We start from the raw sequence: 23,653 nt of genomic DNA, 5'->3' as shown, positions 1-23,653 counted from the left end.
TATTGATATCTCATTGTATTTCGTTCTCTAGAATATTCGTAAATGCCATTATATGTTACAATTGTAAGCTCATGAGTCTACCTATTTCATCTCTTGTAACCTCGAGCCAAAACAACTCTCTTGACAACGCTCTGACAGACCGAATGCAAGACTCTAAAGTCAGGTTGTTAATAAGTTCTGGTTCCGATTTGAAAGTTCCGCCAACAAGCCTTATTGCGTCTTTGTATCCCCTGATTTCGGCGACAGAATCGTAGAGTTGTCGGACCAACATCAGGTCCGGGAGCACAAGATCATCTAAAGCAATTTTTCTATTCTCAGATGCACTCAAAACAACTTCTGTGGAGCTTTTCTTATTGAGTTCTGTAAGATCATTTAGTTTTTGATTCGAATACCTTACCGTCTGAACTTGGTCCTCTAGGTACTGGACGTGTTTATCAAGATTTTCGGCGTTGGCTCTAGCTTGATTTTTGTGGTGCAAAAGTTGAGAATAAAGGGCCTTGGCTATGTTCCGTGTTTTCCTGACTCGTGGAATTTTGTTATTCACACTCTCAGGATTCCCAGGGTTTAAATATCTGTTTATATGCTGAGCAATTCGCTGCAATTCACGTGGGTCGGAATTCTCTTTCTTGGACTCGAGAGTCACTTTATCCATGAGATCTTCAATAACAGACGTTTCCCCCTGATTTGTTTCAACGGAGGGTCTGGGTCGACTAACTTCACCCTTCACGGTGGTCGCCCGATCTAAAGTGTTTAGATAACGCGTGCTTGAAATTCCAGCGAGCATACTAGGGGATCTCGGCTCTTCGGTCGGCCAATTGTGGTTTATTCCACTATTTTGTACCAACAGTGTAGACTGACCTGGAGATTGGATCATGGCTGATTGACTTTGACTTGAATCAATACCAACCCACTGATTTTGAGTTGTGTAAGTTGGCAAAGGAGGAGGTCCTCTGTATTTCTGAGGTATCAGCTCCGAGGAATTCCCTGAGTGAGCAAACTTCTCCGGTAGTGGTGGCCCACTCGAAAGAGTTGAAATACGTGCTTGTTGGGGTGAGTTAATCTTGCTCGGAGACTTCGGTGGCAACGTTGGTCCTGTAGTTTGTGGAGCGAGACCAATAGGTGAACTTCGTTCGAACGTCGACTTTAGGCACTCCATCAACAGAAGTAAATTGAATTGGTCCATCATTTGCCTGGTGGATGTTGAGTTGTACCAGCTTACGAGAAAGGGATGGTAAACTTTACCTTGAGAGTCGACATTATTGCCAGGACGGATAATTTGACCTTTGGAGGGCACTGCGAAAGTTATTGGAACACCGTTTGCGTCGTATCCTGAAGCTTTACCCGATGTATCGGCTAAAGGATAGTTCAAGGGTATCCAAATACTGACTTGAAAGACATTATTCCCGCAAATCAAAGGACCATATAGATTAACCAATAACTCCGAGCCACCGTGTACAGACGTATAGACAGCTGTTCGAATCCTGAACCCCTGATCTATATAGACCTGAAGGAATTGATAAATGTCCTTGTATGCGATTTCAGGATGAGTGTACTGGGGCTGAAGAACACTGTATAACCAATTAGTTATTTTCTTCGAGACTTTCGACATGGTAATTCAAAGAAGCCGCAACGAACCTAGGATCGAAGGTTTGGTACTATATTGCTTCGTAATTGCCTTAAAAAAAGTTAAAAAAGAGACTTGTGTGGTACCTCGAGCTTTTCGTGCTCCTTTTGAGTATGATCTTGAACAGTAGTTTTCGCAAATCCACAATTTTGTCACTTGCTTTAATGGAGATTCGCACCAGATTCACAAAAATTTTGAGAGTGTCCATATTAAGGATGTGTAACTATTCTTGACCCAATAAATTACGCTTTAGACATTCAATATCTCTTAATTCACTAAGACATAGGCCAAAGAATCCTTCTCATATGATCCCACTTTTTTGGCCCCCTAAAAACCTGTTTGTCTATTCATCAATCATCAGCAAAGTGTGTCCACACAAGTAAGAACATACAGACGTGGAGGTACGGGTCTGTGCCATGTTATCTCGCTCAAGGAATTCACGCTACAAGTAGTCGTTGACAATCAGAAATGAGTGGGTATGTATCTTGATAACTAAAAAAAAGCGTTGCTTTAGATGTGAAGATACTTCAGCTTTCGCTCACTGGATTGTCTCCGAACGACTGGGTGCCCTCAGATGTGTACAATAGCAGTACGAACCCACAGGTTTGTTTTCAACTAACATGTTAGCTATACTGTTGTTGTGGTTTTGCTATTGACCGTTGCCTTGAGTGTCTTGGCTTGGAACTTTGCCCCTAGGGAAAATAGAACCGTCTGGAGATCATCCCTCATCTTGGGTTTAGCCATGTGCTACTTAATGTGGGCGATCACCTACTTGGCGCAGTTACATCCTTTAGAAGCACCAAGGAGAGCCGACATGAGAAAAGAAGAATAAGCTACTAGTGCTAGAAATAGAAACCCGGATTACCAAGATGGAGTTGGGGAGGAAATGCAGGTACAGTTGCTTCCAATTCTACTAAAATAAGGATCAATACACGTATAAGTTTAAAGCTTGTGTTCGATCTGACATTCAGGGGTTAGGCGAATATGGGTTCAAAGAATAGGACGTAGATTAGAGTAACATTAGCTGGTATAGAACTTCAGTGTGGTCATTCAAAGCCCTCCACGTACCCATCAAAACCGAGGATGTGTCCGGGTAACCTCCCAAGAAGTATAAAAGATTGCGCATTCCGCTCTCCCTCGAAAAATTTTCATCATTGATATTGCAATAAAGATAATTGAGTCACAAAATTTGTAGGAAAAAACACTCCTGTTTCTGCTCTGCACTCATGCCCATTGAGTGTTGGATTCTGTTTAATGGAGAAGAATAAGCTCGTCAACGGGTCAATGAAATTTTGTAACCTTCGCTGATACTTTTGACGGGATCGTGCTGTCAGTAGTTCGTGGAAGGCATTACCCTTTTTGGGACCAATGCCGGGCTGCTGTATCTACATTTCACTTAGCTTGTGCGTTTTTTAATCATGTTTATCCTGAATAACGCTTTGTGTGGTTCATTTCTCTTGTTTATGTTCTTGATCGGTCCCCTCAACATTCTAAAGCGAAATTTACGGTCACTTAAGTTTGAAAATGCACATTAAGGCAAATGACTTGCGTAATCTTTAAGCTATACCTAGAGAACATCGCTATGATTTGTCGTCAGTAAAATCGATTTTTTTTTATATTTTTAGGGGCAACAGCAAATGTGGAAGTCCACGCTGCCGTGAAGATTTTTTTGCCTCAAATGGTTGACCAAATAACCTTGTCTGCAGATATGACGCAAGCAATTGCTGCGATGCCGATGGCATCTTGCGTAGAAGTTGCCTGAATGAAGTAAGTGACTGCATAAGTAGCGAAAAATAACTTGGGATGACTTTCGGAGACAAGCGATTCAGGAATTGTTTTTCATTCAGTTATCCACATCCTATTTGATCGACTTTAGCCTTCTTGGTATTTATTTTTCTCCATCAAAAATTGCATTGACGAGAATTATTCTCGACAAGCGATTCTTGACATCTGCGAGACCACGATTTGCAAGCCCTTTCCAGCTATCGCCGTGCATGCTTCATGGTTACGCGTGGTCGCGCACTTGCTAACAGTGCGGGTCGCACTCATCTGCTAGCTTGGCACCCAGTTTTACATTTGAGTTGAATATATATAAGCCCCATCATTTGAAGCTCAGTTTTTTGCCTCTCGCACATCGGGAAAGGGGAAACTTTTTTTTTATATCGAAATAGGATCCAGACTTGAAATAACATGAAATTTTCGAAAAGTCCGTCTCAAGAGGTCGAAACCTTTGGCGAAGTTCTAACAAATGAAAAAGCAACATTTGAATATAGTACAGATGAGGAAACCGGAACTGTCGAGTTGAAAAGAGGTCTCAAAGACCGCCATATTTCCCTAATTGCTCTTGCGGGAATCATAGGGCCAGGAATTTTAGTTGGTGCCGCTCTCCCAACATCAAATGGCCCCCTCAGTTTGATTGTTGGTTTCGGGGTTATCGGTTTGATTGCCTTTTCAATGATTCAAAGTTTGGGTGAGCTTGCTACATTATATCCACTGGGAAATGTCTTTTCAACCTTGGGAAACAAATTAATAGACAGAGCTGTAGGGGGGACCGTCGGCTGGTTTTACTGCATCATCTGGATTGCTGTGTTGGCCAACGAGTATAACATGGTTGCATCTATCATGCAATTTTGGGGGCCACATGTTCCTTTATACGGTTATATTTTGATCTTTTGGGCTGCATTCTTGGCTTTTAAATTTTTGGGAGTCTCAACTTTTGGAGAATTCGAGTATTGGCTTGCTTTGTTTAAGGTTGTGGGGATCGTTGCTTTCTACATCTTTTCAATAATTTATGTTTCCGGTGGAGTTAAAGGCAGAGAAGCCTTTGGATTTCAGTACTGGAATGATCCCGGCCCTTTGGCACATGGTTTCAAGTCGATTGCTAGCTCGTTTGTTTATGCATCTACCTTTTATTCAGGAACCGAAGCTGTTGCCATCGCAGCAAGCGAGACAAGGAATCCTGGAAAAGCCATTCCAAGTGCCATTCGGCAAACTTTCATTAGAATTTTGATCATCTACATGGGTATTGCCTTCTTTTACGGGTTGACCGTGCCATACAATGCTCCTGAACTCAATTCCTCGGACAACACTTTGAAATCTCCAATGTCAGTTGCTATTGTTAGAGCAGGTTGGGCAGGAGGTGCTCACTTGGTCAACGCTTTTATTCTCGTGACTTGCATTTCTGCCGTAAACAGCTCCATATACATTGGCTCAAGAACGATTGTTCACTTAGCCCATGAGGGCTCTGCGCCTAGATTTCTATCCAAGGTGAACAGATGGGGTGTGCCATACAATGCTGTGATATTGTTCAATCTCTTTGGATTGCTCTCACTCATGAATATAAGCACTGGCGCTGCGGAGGCTTACAAGTATATTGTGAACTTATCGGGTGTGGCTGTTTTCGTGGTATGGGGTGCGGTTAATGTATATCACATTCGTTTCAGAAAAGCCTGGGCCCTACAAGGACGTTCGGTGGATGACCTTCCATACAAAGGATTGTGGTATCCTGTTTTGCCAATCTTTGGTATCGCAGTCAACATATTCCTCGCATTGATTCAAGGCTGGTCTACATTCAAGCCCTTCTCTGCGAAAGACTTTGTTGACGCTTACATTTTACTCCCATTTTTCGTCTTTCTCACGCTATGCTTGAAGTTGATCAATAAGACCAAGTATGTGAAATTAGACCAAATTGATCTAGATGAGGGGCGTCGGTCAGATTTGGATGAAATGTGAATGTATTTAGGATAATTTAGACATTTTAGAGCCAATTGCTGGAAGCTTGTAAGTACTTCATAAGTCCTGTGCCACACATCAGTGCACCTCGATGGCATCGTGCGGCTAGAAAAGAGATTTTCTGAGTATTATTTTTTGAGGAATTCAAAGACCAATTGATTTTGCAAGATGGGTAAGGAAGATAAGAAAAGAAAACTCGAAGAGGCCGAAGCGGCTGTCAATGTCGAGAAGAAAGTGAAGAAAGACAAGAAGGATAAGAAGGATAAGAAAGAAAAAAAGGACAAGAAGGACAAGAAGGAGAAGAAGGATAAGAAGGATAAGAAGGAAAAGAAGGAAAAGAAACAAACAGAAGAAAAATCCACAACCAATGAATTTGCTGCGGAGTCCACATCTACCTCCGAAAGCCCGTATGTTCAGTCCAAATTGTTGAAAGACGTTCTGGAATCAGACATCAAGACTTTCTTGACAGATAATGAGATTACCATTGACGATCCACACAAGTTAGATTTGCGACCCGTATTAAAATTTGACCAAGTATCATTTGTTGATGAAGTTCAAAAGGCAATTTCAAAGTTTCCCAGCCCCACGCCTATTCAAGCAGTGAGCTGGCCTTACTTATTGAGCAACAAAGATGTCATTGGTGTGGCAGAGACAGGCTCGGGTAAGACTTTTGCTTTCGGTGTCCCAGCAGTTGACAGTATCTTGAGACATAGTAAAAAGGGGTTGAAGGTACTTTGTCTCTCGCCAACTCGTGAGTTGGCTTTGCAAATTTACGACAACTTGGAGGAATTGACGCAAAACACCCCAATCTCTAGTGTCGCCATCTACGGTGGTGTCAGCAAGCAAGATCAGATTGAAAAAATCAAACACGCCAGTATTGCCGTGGCCACTCCTGGTCGCTTGGTCGATCTTTTGGAAGACAACTTGGTTGATTTGTCAACAGTGGAATACCTAGTTCTCGACGAGGCTGACAGAATGTTGGACAAAGGTTTCGAGGAGCACATCAAGAAGATTATCGGCTGCACTCCGAAAAAAACAAGTCGTCAAACTTTGATGTTTACTGCTACTTGGCCAAAGGAAGTGCGTGATCTCGCCTCTGAGTTCATGGTAAGCCCAGTGAAGGTCACAGTTGGAGACCGTGATGAGCTTTCTGCCAACAAGAGAATTACACAAATTGTGGAAGTGATTGACCCTCGTGAAAAGGAAAGAAAGCTTTTGCAATTGCTCAAAAAGTACCAGTCAGGAGCCAACAAAAACGACAAAATTCTCATTTTCGCATTGTATAAGAAAGAAGCACTGCGCGTGGAAGGTCTTTTGCAGAGAAATGGCTACAACGTCTCTGCTGTCCATGGAGATTTAACCCAGCAACAACGCACAAATGCTTTGGGGAGATTTAAGCTGGGCGAGTCACAATTGATGTTGGCTACTGATGTCGCGGCGAGAGGCTTGGATATTCCCAATGTAAAGGTTGTAATCAACTTGACATTCCCATTGACTGCTGAAGACTACGTCCACAGAATCGGTCGTACTGGAAGAGCCGGTAAAACTGGTACTGCGCATACGCTCTTCACAGAGCACGAAAAACATCTTAGTGGAGCCTTGATGAACATCTTGCGTGGTGCCAACCAACCCGTTCCTGATGAATTGCTCAAATTTGGAGGTCACACCAAAAAGAAGACACACTCTGTTTACGGAGCATTTTACAAGGATGACATGGAGGGAAAGAGCGCCAAAAAGATCAAATTTGACGATTAAATAGGAACACATAGCATTTTACATACTGAGAGACAGCTATGTCTGGCTTTAGAAGTTATAGAATCGATTAGAAGACAACGTTAATTTGTGAGAGTATCCTGTGAATTTTTTTTCTCATTGGTCTCATATCCTTCGCTTGGTACATTTGTCGTGTTGTCATCTCCGTGTGTCGTTCCGCAATCATGAGATGACCCTGGACAATTGATTGCGATTTGCAAAGCTTAACAAGCATAACGAAACCGTTTATGAAAACCTTTACGAATAAAAATCCAAATGGTGTAGATACACCTGCAAGCATTCTGAAGAAATATTGACCTGTTCTATTCCGCTTTTACGCTATGTCATAATACATTTTTAAGCGCTCGCACTGCTATCTCTTGGCGTTCAGAGTTCGTAGATTGGCATGGAAGCGCATACCGAAAATGTACACGCCACCCTCGCACTATTTGTGGCGATGACGAGAACGAAGGCACGTGACACGCTACGCAAAGCATACCATTTTGAGCATGCGTTACTAATCTGAAAAATTGGACACGTCTGCTGCTTTTATCAAATATGAAAACCCTATTCATTTCGGTGGTTTTTTCCATCATAACACTAGTCGGTGCTGCCATTTCACCATTCGACTCACCCGACTACTGCCTGCAAATTATTACGCCCACTTGTAATACAACCTTTTCATATATCGACACGATCAATGCTGAAATTCGCCCAGTTCTACTGCGTTTGGTCCAGACATCTTTTTTCAAATATTTCAAGCTCGATTTAGACAAGCAGTGTAAGTTCTGGAACGCACAGCATTTCTGCGCAACAAAAAATTGTGCCGTCGAAGTTCTTCCCGAAGACCAGTACAACTGGGCGGAGGTTCATGATGAGTTCCGTCCCTCCAAACTCGGGGAGATCAAGCACAAAAATGCATCACTGGAAGCACCAGCAACATGCGAAGACTTAGACTACTCGCACATTGACGATGGCCACAACTGTGTGTTTGTCGATTTGCTTGCTAATCCAGAAAGATTTACAGGGTATGGAGGTGCTCAATCTTTTGACGTGTGGAAGGCGATTTACTCGGAAAACTGTTTCCCTAACACTAATCCAATGTCTATGTCAGCTGGCTCAGAACCTGAGCAATGTGTGGAGAAGAACTTATTTTACCGTTTAATTTCAGGTTTACATGCATCGATTGCAGTTCACTTGTCGAACGAGTATTTGGATTCTGCCACGGAAACATTCGGCCCAAATCTCAAGATTTTCATGGAGAGAGTAGGCAAGTTCAATGATCGTTTGGCAAACATCTACTTTAATTACGCGCTCGTCTCACAAGCCATTGTAAAATTAGGTGACTTGGTGGATGTTGCTGACTATGTGAAAGGCGAAACGGCGCCAAATAACAATCATAGTGAGCTTTTGGACAATGACTCATCTTCGTTGTCTGATTACACGACTATGGTCAACCAAATCACGGATGTGCTCAAAATAGAACCTCTTTTCGTGTCCCATCTGCTCTTTGACCCATCTCTCGTTGGCCCAGAGTTGAAGAATGAATTCCGCTCTCGTTTCAAAAACGTTTCTGCCATTATGGATTGTGTCGGTTGTGATAGATGTCGGATGTGGGGCAAACTACAAACTATTGGATACGGTACCGCGCTCAAGGTGTTATTTGAACTGGAAGACCCGGAAACTCAGCATTTGCTCAAGTTCCGCCGGATCGAGTTGGTTGCACTTTTCAATACTTTTGACCGTCTCTCAAAGTCTGTGGCTTCTATCAATAACTTCAAGGATATGTACTTGGAACATTTGAAGGACGTCGCTGCAGGGCGCGTCCAACATGGAGAATTTGAACCATTGCACGATAAGGGAATTGAATTTCCGTTCGTGGCATGGGATCCTCCTATAGAGTCAAAGTCTAATCCTTCAGGCTTCACGGGAAACAAAGGCGTCGAACAGAATGGGAACATAGATATTGATGAGGGAGAAATTTCATCTCCGAAGAAGACGAAACAAGGCTTCTATGAGGAGCTCGAGGATGTCAAGACTGCCCTCCGCTTCATCTGGAAAAGCTATGTGGAATTTCCCAGAACCATGTACAATATAGCCATGTACTACGTTTCAGGTTGGTGGAATGTTTACATTGGTAAAGCTGTTTACGTTCCTGCGTCAACTGTGAGCATAGACGACGAGCTTTAGTTGCTCCGGTACATCCTGCAAAATATATTCCCATGGAGCACACGCGACCAGTTGTAATATCTCAAGTGACGGGCTCTCTTGTGTCGGTAGTCATTTCATATTCCATGTAAATGTCAAGAGTTCTAGAAGTACCTTAATTTTTTTATTATCTATCCCAGCCTATTTATACAATTAATCAATAATTTACAACAACAAAGCAGCAATGCCAGCGACACCAGCGACACCAGCAAGAACGTTTCTTGGAGCATCGTTGGCCCAGATGACTGATGCAGACGCAGTCGCAGATGCGGAAGAATTGTACACCGAAGTGAATGTGGACTGCTGGTACACCGTGGATTCAATTCCAGTAGAAGCAGTGACGACAGGGGTGGTGGTGATGTCAACGTAGGTAATGTCCTCGGAAAGAGAAGGAACATCAGACTCGGCAGCAACAGAAGTTGGCTTTGAGGAAATCAGGGGAGTGACTGAGGCTGACGTCGTGGACTCAGGCAAAACAGTAGTGTAAGTTGTGGTGACACCGTCGACAGTAGCTGTGACAACAGTGCTGGTAACAGATTGCACAGTGGTAACGCAGTTGTTATCGGCACAAGAAGTGATGGTAATGTCATCTGTGTGAAAGTTGGTAACGGTTTCGTATTCGTATGAGACTGCAGAACTGGAAGCAGCGAGAGCCGATGAGACCAAAGCGAAGGAAGCGGCAGCAAATTTCATTTTTAAGAGATTGTTAGGGAATGTCAGTTAAGGAACGAGTGACTATGAATACTTTCTTGAGAAGTTTTCTGGGAGGCCTTCACGAGGCCTTTTATATTCGAAATGAATGATTGACGGAGAATCGCGTCATTACAGACGCGTCTCGAAAATAAAGGAACGCACTCTCTCTGCCACCCCCTGGTTCGATTGTCATTCCCATGTTGGCGACGTGTCGTGCCATCTGTAGGAAAGTAGCGTGTTCTTTACCTATGTGTCTGGGGCATAGGTGCAGAACTGTTTTGTCTTTGTGTAAACAAACCATGCGGCCTCACGTATTATGTGCAGACTATCGCGAAGACGACCTGCACTTGCATGGCTCGAGGCTTGGCCCATGATCTAATTATTGTTTGTTTGTTTGTTGTTCAATCAGGTGCGCGCTCATCTCGTGTCCCCGCCCCAATTAATGTGAAGGACTATTGTGTCCACGAGGTTACACTTGGCAAAAACACGCTACGAAAACGCGTCTCACAATTCAGTCATACATGTATTCTAATACCCATACATCCTGAAGTGACTAGCTATTGTCTATCGAGCTTTGGCAAACAAGCTGAGGATCTTCAACAATTCGAGTTGGAAATAGAAGAGCCGAATAGTTGTTCAATTGAGCATTAAATTCATATCCCAGTCTTGGATCACACAAACCCAATCGTCCCTTGTTTCTTTAACTTTCTTCCTTCGCCAAACCTCGAGCATGATTTGTCTTGCACCCCAATAACTTCCCAAATATTGTGCAATATCAGCACCCCACTTTTTAAAATCACTCTGCAAATCTGGCGACACTGCCTCACAGCCTGCAATAAAGCCTTGCCAAAACAAGGGAATTATATGTGCTTCGTCTTTCGCTATAAGCCTTTGTATCAGGTTTAAGTGCCCTAAAGTCTTCGCGACCTTGTCCTGGACTTCTTCTGGCGGAGTCTCCATAATAAGTCTATTGAAGTATATCGACAACGCGTGATAAAAGGACATGATGTGATGAAATGTGGCCTCATGCATTGATGTGAAAAATGACTTGTTTGCATCATTCCCTTCGTAAAGCTTCCAATCCAATTTCCAGCTTTGGAGCTTAGTTTTCAAGTTGAAGCTTTGCTGCTGGAAGTTCTCTGGCTCTGCATTGTATAGATCCCTATGGTAAATCTTTTTCCGTAAAAGTTGCACTGTCTCACTGAAAAGTGAAATGAGAGAGTTGGGTAAGCCATATAATGCGTCAGTGGCAAAATTCTCATCATTCTTGTTGGTGTTGATAAGTTTCATGTTAACGAACATAGGCGAAGATTTGACAGATCCGTCCATGATGTATTTGATGTCACTTTTCGTCTTGTTGTCTTGTAGTTCAACTTCAAATCTTGTTTTCACATCATATCCAAATTGCGACGTCATTTTAAAGTCGTCTTTAATGTTGCCAACGTCGAGGCAAGTAGAATCTTGAATTAACTTGAGACTCAGGAAAATCCGATGTAAAATCTTGCCCTTTGCCGAAAGCTTTTTCTTATTTTTCATTTTGGTGTAGATGACCTTCTCACACCATCGGATATAAAAATTCGTATCTTGCATGGTCCCCCACACCAAGTCCACGGATATCATCGACATGACGGCGCAAAGCGTATCTTTGTATTTTTCGGACGCAACACATTGGGCTATTCCATTTTGTGTATTCCCATGCGAGTCAAGTAATGCCTTGACAAACAAACTGGCTTGATTCCGGAGCCTAATTCCCAAATTGAGATAAAATTTCATTTGATTGGAATTTTTAGTGAATTTACTCTGCAAATTGAAGGCAGATACCGCCAATAAGGCGTTAAGTAAAGCATTTTTGGCGATTGAAGTTTTCCCAAGAGCCGAGAGTTCTCCAATGGCCATTAATGCCCTAGGGAAATAGATGGTTTTCCAGGGATTTTCTGTGAGAGGAATGACTGTCATCAAATCCGCAACCTGTGTCACATAGTAATTTAAAAGATAACGGGTGAGGGGCTCGACCAGTAGTGCTGTTGTCGGTAACAAAACTCCGTTTTTTGGCAAAGACACATCAAAGCCCAACTTTGGCTGTAAGGGGCTTCTTACGATCGACATAAGAGCTTCTGGCATTTGTGTAGTTTGTGAAGTGTCACCTTCAACAAGATCAGTCGACTCGTCGTCATGTTTCAGGGAGCTAGCGTGTAATTGAATCTCGAGTGTTTCATTAGGTTGATAAGGATTGTTGTAGTAGAAGTTATTGAAGTTGGAGTAGAATAGGTGCTGGTTTCCTTGATTGATGGCCACACTCTCCAGTCCCTGCTTCTCAGGTATGCTCATTGTGTCCACACTGGGACTATATCTTGTTGAGGGTGCTTGAGATGTGACGTGGTTAGAGGGTGTAGCGAGAGGATTGGAATGCGAATTCAGAGCCTGATTTTGTGAAGTCTTATGAAACAAGAAATTTAAGAGATCAGACAGAGAGTCAGGAATAGATTGGTAGCCGTAAGGCTGGACATCAAGGTCCAAAAACTGGGGATCTCCATTGAGTGCTGCTGCAGTCAAGAGGGCGTGCTCTCTCAATTCATTAGAAAGCCACATGTGCTCATTTCCATGATTGCTAATATCAGGGAGACCAGGTGTAATTTGCTTCGTCACAGGTGAAGATATCGAATCTGTTAAATTCGGATGTGCCAACGTGGTCTTCGGAATACCATTGGGAGCAAAAACGCCAAAGGGGCCCTTGAGTGTTGTATCGGATAGCTTATCAGAGCCTCGTAGAGCATTCAAATCCTGGTCAATTTCCTCGTATGTCTCATACGGCTTGAAATTTTTCTTTTCGTTCCAGGTGACAAATCCGACATGTCTTCTTTGAAAGAATGCTGATGTGCCCGCATCGTTTTCGGCTTCTTTTTCCTTTTCAAATACAACAGGTTTCTGTAATGGATTTCTTCCATTTCTCTTGAACTGAACCGGTGTCAGCCATCTCAATTTTATATTGTACCCACCACAGGTCCATCCTGCTTTCTTACAATTTTGACAGAAAGGTCGCTGGAGATCACATCGTATTTTTCTGGATCTACAAGTAAAACATCCAGTAAATGTCTTTGACTTCCGTTTTCGGACAGCTATCGATGTTTCACCCTGCATTTTGAGTTAAAGCAACACTTGTTTTTCAGAAACAAACCCAGTCAGGTTGGGTATTGTGGCTCTCCGATGCAAAGTTATATTTGACTGCTACAGAAAATGGGGTTGTTTTTGGTGCTCCTTTCGGAAGGTGAGCGCGAAACGGCAATGGTGAGGTCAGAAGAAGAGTGAAGGTGAATGAGAACGCTCACTATTGCAACAATATCTTACTTAAATTGCTGATTTTCCAAGGGTTAGGCCACTTGATTCTTCGCACCAGATTATGCTTATTATTCCGAAAGAATATTCATTCTAGGTTATAAAACTGGCGATGGGGCTCAGAAGGTATTTCCTATGGGCATCGGGCAGTCTTTCCATTCTCACTGAGCCTTCAAGTAATACGATGTCACAGAACTTAAGCGCATATAAGCTATCCCGGATAATGCCAACGCCTTATGTACTTCCATGTAAAATATGAAAATATGACTTTGCTATTTTGTGTGCCTAAAATTGAAAGGGCTAACTTACAGAGGAAGACTAGCATAACATCATCGTACCACCCCACGAACGCGGATAGCTTGCGGTCTCCCATGATGTCATGATCGTAGTAACTGCATATTTGCCCCGAAAAAATTAGAGATATAAGGGTGCACCAAATCCCTTGCGGTATACGGAACTCATCAATTGAGTGATATATCAGAAAATGGCTCCTGCAAAACATTGGAAATATCCGAAGAATGAAGACATCGTCTTGACTGCACTCAAAGGCTTGGTAGCTTCGAACCCCAACATCAGCTTCATTCCTTCGGAAAAGGTCGTATTTGTTCCAAATAAAAATAAGAAAGTTGCTGTCATAAGCGGAGGAGGCGCAGGTCACGAACCGCTCCACTCCGGCTTCGTGGGAAATAACCTTCTCGATGCTGCAGTGTCTGGAGCCATATTCGCATCTCCTTCCACTAAGCAGATCATGGCTGCCGTCAAGGCCACCGCAGATAAAGAAAGAGGTGCGGTGATTATCGTCAAAAACTACACGGGGGACGTCTTACACTTCGGGCTTGTTGCTGAAAGAGCCAAGCGCGATGGCTTTAACGTTGAGTTGGTGAGTGTATCAGACGATGTCGCTGTTGGAAGAACCCAAAATAAAATGGTGGGGAGACGAGGCCTTGCTGGAACTGCAATTGTACACAAAGTCGTTGGTGCGGCAGCTGCTACAGGTGCTACTTTGCCTCAAGTAGCTGAATTAGGACGCAGGGTAAATGACTCTTTGGTGACAATGAGTGCTTCATTGGATAGAACCTCTGTTCCAGGAAGAGAAGAAGAAAGCGAACATCACGAAGACCCTACCGTTGCAGAGTTGGGACTAGGCATTCACAATGAGCCTGGCCAGAAAATCAAGATTCCTGAAATCACAGACCTAGTTGACCTCCTCTTCGAGCGTTTGTTGGATATCAATGACAAAGAGCGCCACTACGTTAATTTTGAATCCGATGGAGATTACGTGCTTCTTGTGAATAACATTGGTGGTACATCAACATTGGAATTGCTAGCAATCACTCAATATGCTATTGAGCGTTGTCCTTTGAAGAAAAAACCATTGAGAGTATTGGTCTCAGACTTTGTTACGTCGCTTAATTCTCCCGGTTTTTCTATCACTCTCTTGAATGTTGATGCAGCTTCTACATCAGAATTTTCAAAGAAAGATATCTTGGGATTCTTGGATGAAGAGACAGACGCTCCTGGATGGAAACCGAAGGCGTTCAATGCCGATGCATGGTCACAGCCCACCAACGAAATCGAATCCCCAGAAAAACACGCAACGATTCCAAAGTCTGACTTCGAAATAGATGGAAAAAAATTTAAAGGCGCTTTGGAGGCTGGCTTGAAAGCTGTGATCGAGAAGGAACCACTTATCACGAAGTACGACACTCAAGTTGGGGATGGTGATTGTGGGGAAACTTTGAAAAATGGTGCCGAAGCTATTTTAAAGAAGGCTGCCTGCGACAAAGAGTTTCAGGAGAACTTAAATGATCCTGTTGCCACATTGAGTGTGATAACAGAAATTGTTGAAGACAGCATGGGTGGTACCTCTGGAGGCATCTACGCAATATACTTAACGAGCTTGGTTAAGAATTTGCTGGATCTGAAGAATATGGACATAAAACTGGTAGCGCAAGCATTGAAAACCGCTCTTTACGATGGCCTTTTCAAATACACCAAAGCCCGTCAAGGAGGGCGTACTCTTGTGGACACCTTGCAGCCATTTGTGGATGAGTTTGCCCAATCTCTAGATCTCAAGCTGCTGATCGAGGCAGCAAAACGCGGGTGCGAAGAAACGGCGAACTTGGAAGCAAAGTTTGGACGTGCATCCTATGTCAGCGAGGCTGATCTCAAGGAAGATGGCGGTATACCAGATCCCGGTGCTGTGGGCCTTTTGGCAATCATTGAGGGATTTTGCTCAGGATACTGAGGTGGTTATTGCATGGCTTATCCGCGGGGTGGTTATAGGATAACCTCTAGGGTTACCTGCATGACAAGTTTGGGTGCAAAGATATAACTATATAGGTATTTAATGATCGCATTGATTTCTACAAAAAGGTTCTTTGGAGCAATCATCATGTCATCTAATAATATCATATCAATAGAGAACTTTTTCGAAGTTGTGATCATAGGAGGAGGTCCTTGTGGTCTCGCGGTGGCCGCAAGGCTCTGCGAAGCTACTGCTGGCTCAATTTATACGGAAGACGAGCATCAAAGATTTCACTGGCTTAAAAAAAGAGGACCCAAATCTGGGAAAGTACTTCGTGGTGCTAAAAAAGAAGCACATTTCGAGCTGCCAAGCAAATTCTCAGCTTCGGAGATTTTGGTGTTGGACGCTGTCTCAGACTCGTTCATGGGTCAGTGGGACAATCAATTTGCGAGCTGTCAAGTACCTACTTTGAGATCACCTATGTTCTTTCACCCAGATCCAGTCAACCTTGACGGAATGATTACTTATGCTTACCAAAATAAACGAGAGAAAGACCTCACAGAGATACAAAATGTTGTTGGAAAAGAGTATTCAAAGCATCAACAAAAGCGCGTTATAAAGAAGAACACAAAAAAATTGGCTTCACCATTAAAGGGGGAATCTCGCAACGACGACCGACCTGGTCTCATTGATATAAATATGAGAGACTACAGAGATTACTATCGACCATCAACAAAATTTTTTAAGGACTTTTGCGGTGATATCGTTGACCGATATAAGCTTGCGTCCAGTATTAGAAAAGACCGAGTTGTTTCTTTAAACTATGGAGATTTTGATATAATGGAAGAAAACAGAACTGTGACAGGCTTCATTGTTGAGACTGAGAGCGGAAAAATTTATGGCTGTCAAAATTGTGTAGTGGCAAGTGGACATGATGGTATTATCAACTATCCAATTCTGGGATTGGCGGATGCAAATGCTAGCTTGAACCAGGCTTGTCATACAACACACATTTTTTCAAAAAGAATTTCGTACCCACCTCCTATTATCTCTGAAACGCTAGCCCAGAAAAAAGAGGCGTCTATCGTTATTGTTGGGGGCGGGTTGACATCAGCTCAGCTCGCGCATATTTCATGTAATCTTGGTGTCAAGGTAACTTTAGTTTTGAGAAGCTTCATTAAGATCAAGCATTTTGATTTTCATTTGGACTGGGTCACCAAATACAAGAATTTGAAGAAGTCTTCGTTTTACATGCTTGATACAGATGAAGAAAAGCTTCAACTCATTCATGATTCTAGAGAGGGGGGACTGATCAACCCGGAGTATCACAAAAAAATTCAGAAACATGTGAACAGTGGAATGCTTCGAATTCTAGACTACAGCACAATTACAAACGCTGAACACAGAGATGGGAGATGGAATCTTACCATATGCGAAAATCGTCCGGACAAGGAGTCTCGTAAATTTGAAATGTCAACAAACTACGTCCTTTGTGCAACAGGAATTCAACCAGACGTTTCTAATTTGGAGTTCCTTCAACCTATCGTCAAAGATTATCCTATTGATTTTGTTGGTGGACTTCCATGTCTCACCGATGACTTGCGATGGTGCAAAGATTTGCCTTTATATATGGTAGGCAAAAATGCCGCCCTTCGTGTTGGTCCTACGTCTGCAAATCTAGACGGTGCAAGAGTTGGTGCTGAAAGAGTTGGGTGGAAAATACAAGATGAATACAACAGCACCAGAAGCAGCCACACACAGATGAGTACCAGTCTTAAAATTGCACTCAACCAGGAGAACAGATACTCGGTACTACAAAGCGTTGAATGCTAATGATGGCGAGCATTTTACACAAGAATTCCCTATATTCAGTTTTGAAAAGATGTATCCATATGTAAGAATGACGCAGCATACAGTGTACTATTCTTGACTAAAATTCTAGTAGGGAACAATGTCAATTTCATCGTCAATCGAACCTGTAAATCCTTCCTCACGACTTTTCCATATTTTTTTGATTCGTGAAATAGAGTATCCTGCACTACCGGCCCCAGCTTTCATTGCCAAATCAAAAAATTTAAAGACGAGATTTTTGTCTTTATTTCGCACCAGGTTAATACCTGCAACCACAACTGGCCATTGAATCATCATGACGGCGCATTTGATTGTTGGCGGTGTCTCCTTGAATTCCGAAAGAAACTCAAGAAGAGACATTAGACGAGAAACCAAGCTTTGTATCTGCGGTGAGTCATATCTCAATTCGATGAATTCAGTTAGTATTGTGATAGTAGCCGCAATACAATATAGTTGATGCGAAATATCCATCCAGCTAATTATAATGTGATCTTGACTGGTGCTTATTAGATCTAGTAAGAGTCCAGCGGGGACAAAACCCCCCAGAAAATCAGAGTTCTTGAGCAACGCTTTTCGATTCACAAATTCAATGCCGTTCAGGCGCTCAAAAATTGCCAATAGCCTTAAATATTCAAGTGTTTCATCCAATTTATAATTAATATTTCTTCTCTTTCTGTTTAGGAGTTTGATGAGATCTTTCCATGCGGGAATTAAATCGATGTGATAGCCACCAATGAGATAAAATCCTGATGGACAAAGCATGCCAAGATTTCTCAAGACTTGTATCTCATTCCTGTCCAGGCATCCCAAAAGTAAGTCTAGTTCGTCTTCTACCTCCACAGTTCCTCCAAACTTCAGACCCAAGCCCGCCAAGATTTCGAACGAGACAAACCAATATTTGCAAAGAAGAAGAAGTTTTGAGTTGGAAGGACCCTTGCGGCTCGTGGTATGTTTGAGAAGAATGTCTTTTGCACCTCGCAAATGAGGCCTCCAATTTTGCTTCAGATTTGCCGCATTAGAGGAAGTCAATAAAAGAACAGTCAAGAGAACGGCCTCGATATCGGGAAGCAGAGCCACTTGAGCTTTTGACATATGGCCTCCCAACGCAGGGCCTAGAAGCTCGAGGCATTGCAGTAAGTACATGTAATAGGCAAACTCATCATCAGGAGATTCACTCTGCATGAAAACGGATCGAGCTCCTTGGGCCAAAATAGCCGCTAGCATAAAAGATTCATTGAATGCACTGTAAAACAAGATGTCTCGCATAGGGTTATAGTAAGACTGTTGAACTGGATCATAAGCGTTGAAGGGAAGGATCACGCTGGCAAATCCCAGGTAGAATTCTTGCAAGTATATCCTTTCTTTTTGCGTGACATGAAACATTCCTATTCCAATATTCCTTGGTATATGGTTAGACGGTTTCGCTTTCTTATTGTGTAGACCTTCAGGTTCTGGATTGACTTTTTGCATTTGTGGCGCTTTTAATGTTGCATCGCTGGAGGTCTTTAAATCACTGTTGACCTCAACGATCATATCGCTCACCAAGTTGTTCAAGTCGGTAGCAATCAAGGTGAGATCAGCTGAGTCATACGACCTCGACCGAGCGGAGCTGGTGTTTGGTGACAGGGTATTAGAGATCATGTTTGCTCGGTCAGGCCCAGAAGGCCGATTTCCTGGTATGATTCGAGGCCAGCTTGAATCGCTTGCAGGAAGCCCATCTATGATTCCGGGAATGAAGCTGGGATTAAACCCAGGATTAAACCGAGGATTAAACACGGAATTTAAACGAGGACTAAACCCAGGATTCAAGCCAGGGTTCAAGCCGGGATACGGTCCCGGATTCAAGCCAGAGTTTACCCCAGGATTTAAACCAGGAGTGAAGCGCAGGTGAACACCTTTGTCGTGCGGGGTTGCGTGAATTCGAGGTCCTGTATCATGTACAGAGTATGAGCGATGATGAACAACATGGTTGACGTGGTTTGGAGACGCAGATGAGAGAATCTCAGAATGTTGGGGCGGTGCCATTGAAAGGTTCGCATCAAGATGAACAGGCTTCTTTGGCTTCTTTGGCTTGCTGGAGCTAATTTCGGGGGAAGGCTTCCATTCCTCGGCGGACAAGCTGCTGTTCTCCTTGCTTTTCTCTAGTAGAGCTCTTTTCGAGAGACGTGCCACTCTCTCTCCTTTCATAGGATACTCACATGTTTTTCTGAGCCGAGTACAATGCCAGCACAGCTCGCGGCCCTGGTGATTGATTTTCAGGTATGCCTCTGGCGGCGGATTGATAAACTCGTCACATTTAATTTTTCGTCTCTTGCACTCCCTGCAACCATTTTTCAGGTATTCTGAACGTCGATTGCCGGAGTCACTGTTGGACATGGAAACATTTATTGCGTAAGGTAAGGGCGGAGGAAGTAAACTCAGGAAATATTTGCGTCCAACGTTGTCGTTCAGGAAATACGCGTGCGCACTAAATATTATACGAAACTTGTGTTTTTTGCCAGGGTTCCCCACCTTCTTTCTCAAGAAGTATGGCGAGCAAGACTCAGGGGTGCGTTTCCGTGTATCCTCAGATTTGTTTTTGGGGACCAATGGCAAACGGATATGAAAGAAGCTGATGAGACGAGCAACTGTCAAATTTTGCTTACCTCTTCCTCCACTAACATGATTTTCCAGCATCTGACTCTGTTGGATCTGCGGCAGTGCATTTCTGCATGTGAAGACAACAACGCAGAATCTTTTATCTGTATGCCGTTGTTTCTCACGAGCACGTCTATCTTCGTATCTAGTTTGCTACTTTCGGTGCACGCTTCCGCACTCGTATCAGGTTTTGAGTCGGTTCCTATATAAGAATAACTTCATCAAACGTTTGGACACATCATCTGCTGAGATGCTCCTAAAAGATTTGCGATCGGACCACGTCTGCTTATGCAGCTTTAAAAGCCATAAGCCTTTGTCAGTTTGTCATTCGACGATGATTCTCACGCAGGCGTTATGAACTTCAGAAGCGGACGAATATGCAAAACAAACGGGACCGCGCACAAATTGCATACGAGATACGTTGGACTAAGAGCCGATGAAATATGCATCCATACTTAAGCACTTTTTTGTCTCTAATTTACAAATCTAAGTAAGTCCGATAATCTCGCTCTTCTTCCGAAAAAAAAGCTGAGCAATGTTCTTTCGATCACTGGTACTTGAATGTATAACAGTAGTATCCTCGAAAGGCACACGACAGGTAGAGGGGCTAAAATGTACGATCACCGCAGCTAGGTGGCTTTTGGGAAAAATGGTTCAATCAGCAAACCCCTCGAAAATTCGCATAGTCACAAAATCTGTGCGCAAAGTAAATGTTTTATTATCAACCCTCTTCATGCACCTACCTAAACGATATAGTCCATGATCAACGAGGTATCAACGTCTACAGTGTTGTATTCCACTTTTTTTGAAATCAAGCACCCAGTCATATTTTTTTTGATATTTCCCACTTCGAATTATGTGATCTCAGATATACTAGCTGTTGATAGATGATTGCCAACAAACTTTAAAAGAGACACGAGTAGAAACACCCGAGAAGATGGAAAGATCAATCCACAAATCGCAGGTTATGAAAAATCATAATAATTATAATATTAATAAGATTGTTCTTTTGATATCGAGATTAGTATTATGTGTGTTTTTTTCTTTCTTGAAAGAAAACTCTAAAAGTCAATTTTTTCTCATGCGATTCAAAATGTGTTGATAAGCGTGAGGCTCATATGTACAAAAAGGAAGTCACTTTGATTCCGTGATGTTGCTATCGATTTTGCTTACATGTATTGCTATTCTTTCAATTTTGAAAATTTTGACCACTTCAAAAAAGTCACATATTCATGGTGGTTTTCTAATTCCCGGATATCCTCTTGTGGGCAACACCTTCCAGGTGTTGAACAATCCGAGCAAAACATTTATGGACTGGTGCACGAAATATAAACACAACACTTTTGTCATACACCTAGGTTCCATCCCAGTAGTTATTGTCAACAGCCGCAAAGACATAGAATACATATGGAGCCATCATCCAACATCTCTTAATTCCAGGCCGGCTCTGCACACCTTCCATCATCTTATATCAGCCACACAGGGCCCCACTATTGGCACCACTCCAGCAGGGGCTTCGTTCAGAAGAAAGAGAAAATTCTTATCCCTGTGCCTCTCTGCACAAAGTCTTTCTACTGAAAATTATGTTTCTGCGATTGAGAAATGTTCGGAATACGTGATCGGGAATTTGTTGACTTTAAGTGAGTCTGCGCATGTTCCATTCCCAGATGTATCTTTATTGCGTGATTTTCAGTGCTACGTCTTACGTTGCGCCATCATGTTAACATATGGTATTTGCTTAGATACTCAAGGTAAGGACAATTTTTTGGCAGACAAAATTATCCAGACAGAGAACCATATAATTAACTTCAGGTCCTATATATCAAACTATCAGGATTATCTCCCAATCTTGAGACTGTGTCCTTTCAGTAATTTTTTCCAAAGCGAAGCAAGAATTTGGAAATCAGAAAGAGATGAGTACATCAATTACTTTCAGAGCGAGTTTGAAAAAGGATTGCAAAACAACAATCTGTCTCAGTCAGATTCCATTCTCGCTAAAATATTGAGTCAGAGGTCTAATGCAAAAACTTTAACCCATCAAGAGGCTCGCAGCATATGTTTGACGATGATCAGTGCCGGTCTTGATAATTTAGGATACACTATGAACTATATCATCGGCCAATTTTCAAGCTCAAGGCGGGGATACCGAATGCAAGAAAAGCTATTTCACGAGCTTCTTGCCAAAAGTGACAATAACATTATACAAGCTTGGAATGACTCGGTCCTTAAAATTGACTGTGATCTAGCACTTGCAATCATACAAGAAGCCTTGCGGAACTTTTCCGTCCTACCTTTGGGATTACCTAGACTCAAGACAAAACCGCTTCGGCTAGGAAATCTCACCATACCAAAAGACACCGTACTCTTTATGAATGTCTTCTCTGCCAATCATGATCCGCAATACTTCTCTTCTCCTAATTACTTCAATCCACAAAGATGGCTAGATGAAGAAGGAAAACTCAAGGGCAGAGACTCAGTGACGCACTACACTTTCGGTCTTGGTTCAAGGAAATGCGCCGGTGATCAGCTTTCACTAAGGGAAATGTACTCACTATTGTGCAGAATTGTACTTACATTTCATATTGGAAAGCCAAGGAACAAAAAGTGGAATATGGAGCCCGATGCATTTCGGTCCAACTTAAACCCAGCAGCAACATCGATCGAACCAAAGGAATTTCGTATTTCGTTAAGAACTCGGCAAAGTGAAGGGCTTGACGAGCTTCATCGTATTATTTCAAAAGGTTTGTGATGGATCAATATATCCCACTTTGTTGACAACTACCGATTTGACGGAATTTGACCACGGTAAATTGTATTTGAGAACACCTCGTAAAATCAAATCGAATGGATGCTTAGAAACTATCGCCCATTTTTCTGAGTTGTCTGGTGGGACATGCGGGTCACTTGGTTTTTCACTACTGTCTAGTAGCTTTGTGCCAGGAATAGATCTGGCCGTCCCGAGAGATCCTGTGAAATTTTTTCCAGGGCCAATTAGCTTTATTTCACCAGTCTGTTGGGTTGCTTGCCTACTGAAGAAACTTCCCTCGAAGAATAGCGTAGACTCGAAGTTGAGCACAGTTCCCAATAGTACTGTTTCAACGGAAACAATGGCGTTATCGTCTCCTAAATAACCACTCTTCGCAAACACATCAAGCTCCAATTGTTCCAAAGAAACCGTAAGCCAGCCTGGATTGAGAGCCTCAATCACAACGTTAAATACTAACTCATCTGTACTAACAGTAGCATGGTCGATACTGAGAATGGAAACATTGGCCAAGTCTTTTGTGGATGCAAGGAAAAACCCCAGAATAAATCCCACTGACAAAATACAGATTATCCCAATAAGCGTGTAGATCACACTCCTGACAACTTTTAGCTTATCATTGCCACCTTGGTCTTGTGAAATTCTTTTGTGCAACAAAAATCTGGTGTTACCTGGTGAATAAGGCGTTCTTCCTTGAAAATGTTTGGAAACTGAACCACTATCAGGCAGAATTTGGGCCTCCTCCTCATATTCATCGAAGCCAAAAAAGTTTTGATGGTTTCCATCTGGGTATGGAAAAGGGAAAATGTCG

General features: G+C 42.7%; 11 protein-coding genes across 11 annotated transcripts; 7 read left to right on the top strand and 4 right to left on the bottom strand.

Moving 5' to 3' along the window:
• Window positions 1-55: 55 nt before the first annotated feature.
• On the bottom strand, window positions 56-1,960 carry VPS23 (ubiquitin-binding ESCRT-I subunit protein; the record flags this gene model as incomplete). The annotated part of the gene is made up of 2 exons (XM_018858327.1): window positions 846-1,960; window positions 56-764 (listed from the first exon to the last, which is right to left on the bottom strand). Exons 1-2 carry the CDS (start codon window positions 1,607-1,609, stop codon window positions 56-58), a joined length of 1,473 nt encoding a protein of 490 aa, XP_018715015.1. The 5' UTR covers window positions 1,610-1,960.
• Window positions 1,852-2,847, top strand: METBIDRAFT_134837 (H(+)-transporting V0 sector ATPase subunit e). The gene is made up of 2 exons (XM_018854374.1): window positions 1,852-2,100; window positions 2,252-2,847. Exons 1-2 carry the CDS (start codon window positions 2,093-2,095, stop codon window positions 2,454-2,456), a joined length of 213 nt encoding a protein of 70 aa, XP_018715014.1. The 5' UTR covers window positions 1,852-2,092; the 3' UTR covers window positions 2,457-2,847.
• An 871-nt stretch (window positions 2,848-3,718) lies between these two features.
• On the top strand, window positions 3,719-5,391 carry METBIDRAFT_30775 (uncharacterized protein). The gene has a single exon (XM_018855704.1). The coding sequence runs from the start codon at window positions 3,815-3,817 to the stop codon at window positions 5,354-5,356; it is 1,542 nt and encodes a 513-aa protein (XP_018715013.1). The 5' UTR covers window positions 3,719-3,814; the 3' UTR covers window positions 5,357-5,391.
• A 133-nt stretch (window positions 5,392-5,524) lies between these two features.
• DBP3 (RNA-dependent ATPase) lies at window positions 5,525-7,111 on the top strand (the record flags this gene model as incomplete). The annotated part of the gene is made up of 1 exon (XM_018858675.1): window positions 5,525-7,111. The coding sequence occupies one exon, from the start codon at window positions 5,525-5,527 to the stop codon at window positions 7,109-7,111; it is 1,587 nt and encodes a 528-aa protein (XP_018715012.1).
• Window positions 7,112-7,619: 508 nt separating this feature from the next.
• On the top strand, window positions 7,620-9,491 carry ERO1 (ER oxidoreductin). The gene has a single exon (XM_018855703.1). It carries the CDS (start codon window positions 7,667-7,669, stop codon window positions 9,296-9,298), a length of 1,632 nt encoding a protein of 543 aa, XP_018715011.1. The 5' UTR covers window positions 7,620-7,666; the 3' UTR covers window positions 9,299-9,491.
• PGA6 (Pga6p) lies at window positions 9,372-10,201 on the bottom strand. The gene has a single exon (XM_018855702.1). The coding sequence runs from the start codon at window positions 10,007-10,009 to the stop codon at window positions 9,482-9,484; it is 528 nt and encodes a 175-aa protein (XP_018715010.1). The 5' UTR covers window positions 10,010-10,201; the 3' UTR covers window positions 9,372-9,481.
• Window positions 10,202-10,645: 444 nt separating this feature from the next.
• Window positions 10,646-13,147, bottom strand: ARG81 (Arg81p; the record flags this gene model as incomplete). The annotated part of the gene is made up of 1 exon (XM_018856488.1): window positions 10,646-13,147. One exon carries the CDS (start codon window positions 13,145-13,147, stop codon window positions 10,646-10,648), a length of 2,502 nt encoding a protein of 833 aa, XP_018715009.1.
• A 679-nt stretch (window positions 13,148-13,826) lies between these two features.
• On the top strand, window positions 13,827-15,590 carry DAK2 (dihydroxyacetone kinase; the record flags this gene model as incomplete). The annotated part of the gene is made up of 1 exon (XM_018856596.1): window positions 13,827-15,590. The coding sequence occupies one exon, from the start codon at window positions 13,827-13,829 to the stop codon at window positions 15,588-15,590; it is 1,764 nt and encodes a 587-aa protein (XP_018715008.1).
• A 147-nt stretch (window positions 15,591-15,737) lies between these two features.
• METBIDRAFT_35575 (uncharacterized protein) lies at window positions 15,738-17,423 on the top strand (the record flags this gene model as incomplete). Its single annotated transcript, XM_018856628.1, has 1 exon — window positions 15,738-17,423. One exon carries the CDS (start codon window positions 15,738-15,740, stop codon window positions 17,421-17,423), a length of 1,686 nt encoding a protein of 561 aa, XP_018715007.1.
• Window positions 17,255-20,354, bottom strand: METBIDRAFT_30769 (Zn(II)2Cys6 transcription factor). Its single transcript, XM_018855701.1, has one exon. It carries the CDS (start codon window positions 20,115-20,117, stop codon window positions 17,529-17,531), a length of 2,589 nt encoding a protein of 862 aa, XP_018715006.1. The 5' UTR covers window positions 20,118-20,354; the 3' UTR covers window positions 17,255-17,528.
• A 661-nt stretch (window positions 20,355-21,015) lies between these two features.
• Window positions 21,016-23,400, top strand: METBIDRAFT_77305 (uncharacterized protein; the record flags this gene model as incomplete). Its single annotated transcript, XM_018858674.1, has 3 exons — window positions 21,016-21,042; window positions 21,301-22,804; window positions 23,357-23,400. 3 exons carry the CDS (start codon window positions 21,016-21,018, stop codon window positions 23,398-23,400), a joined length of 1,575 nt encoding a protein of 524 aa, XP_018715005.1.
• Between the last annotated feature and the right edge of the window lie 253 nt (window positions 23,401-23,653).

Source organism: Metschnikowia bicuspidata (assembly GCF_001664035.1).
Source record: "Metschnikowia bicuspidata var. bicuspidata NRRL YB-4993 chromosome Unknown METBIscaffold_1, whole genome shotgun sequence".
Lineage (NCBI taxonomy): Eukaryota > Fungi > Ascomycota > Pichiomycetes > Serinales > Metschnikowiaceae > Metschnikowia > Metschnikowia bicuspidata.
Note: the sequence above shows the minus strand (reverse complement) of the source record. Positions and strands in the feature narration are given on the sequence as shown.

What these genes read in the sequence shown, in the direction of transcription:
- METBIDRAFT_30769 (XM_018855701.1), bottom strand. Translation starts at nt 20,117, where the DNA reads ATGCTGGAAAATCATGTTAGTGGAGGAAGAGGTAAGCAAAATTTGACA.
- PGA6 (XM_018855702.1), bottom strand. Translation starts at nt 10,009, where the DNA reads ATGAAATTTGCTGCCGCTTCCTTCGCTTTGGTCTCATCGGCTCTCGCT.
- METBIDRAFT_30775 (XM_018855704.1), top strand. Translation starts at nt 3,815, where the DNA reads ATGAAATTTTCGAAAAGTCCGTCTCAAGAGGTCGAAACCTTTGGCGAA.
- ERO1 (XM_018855703.1), top strand. Translation starts at nt 7,667, where the DNA reads ATGAAAACCCTATTCATTTCGGTGGTTTTTTCCATCATAACACTAGTC.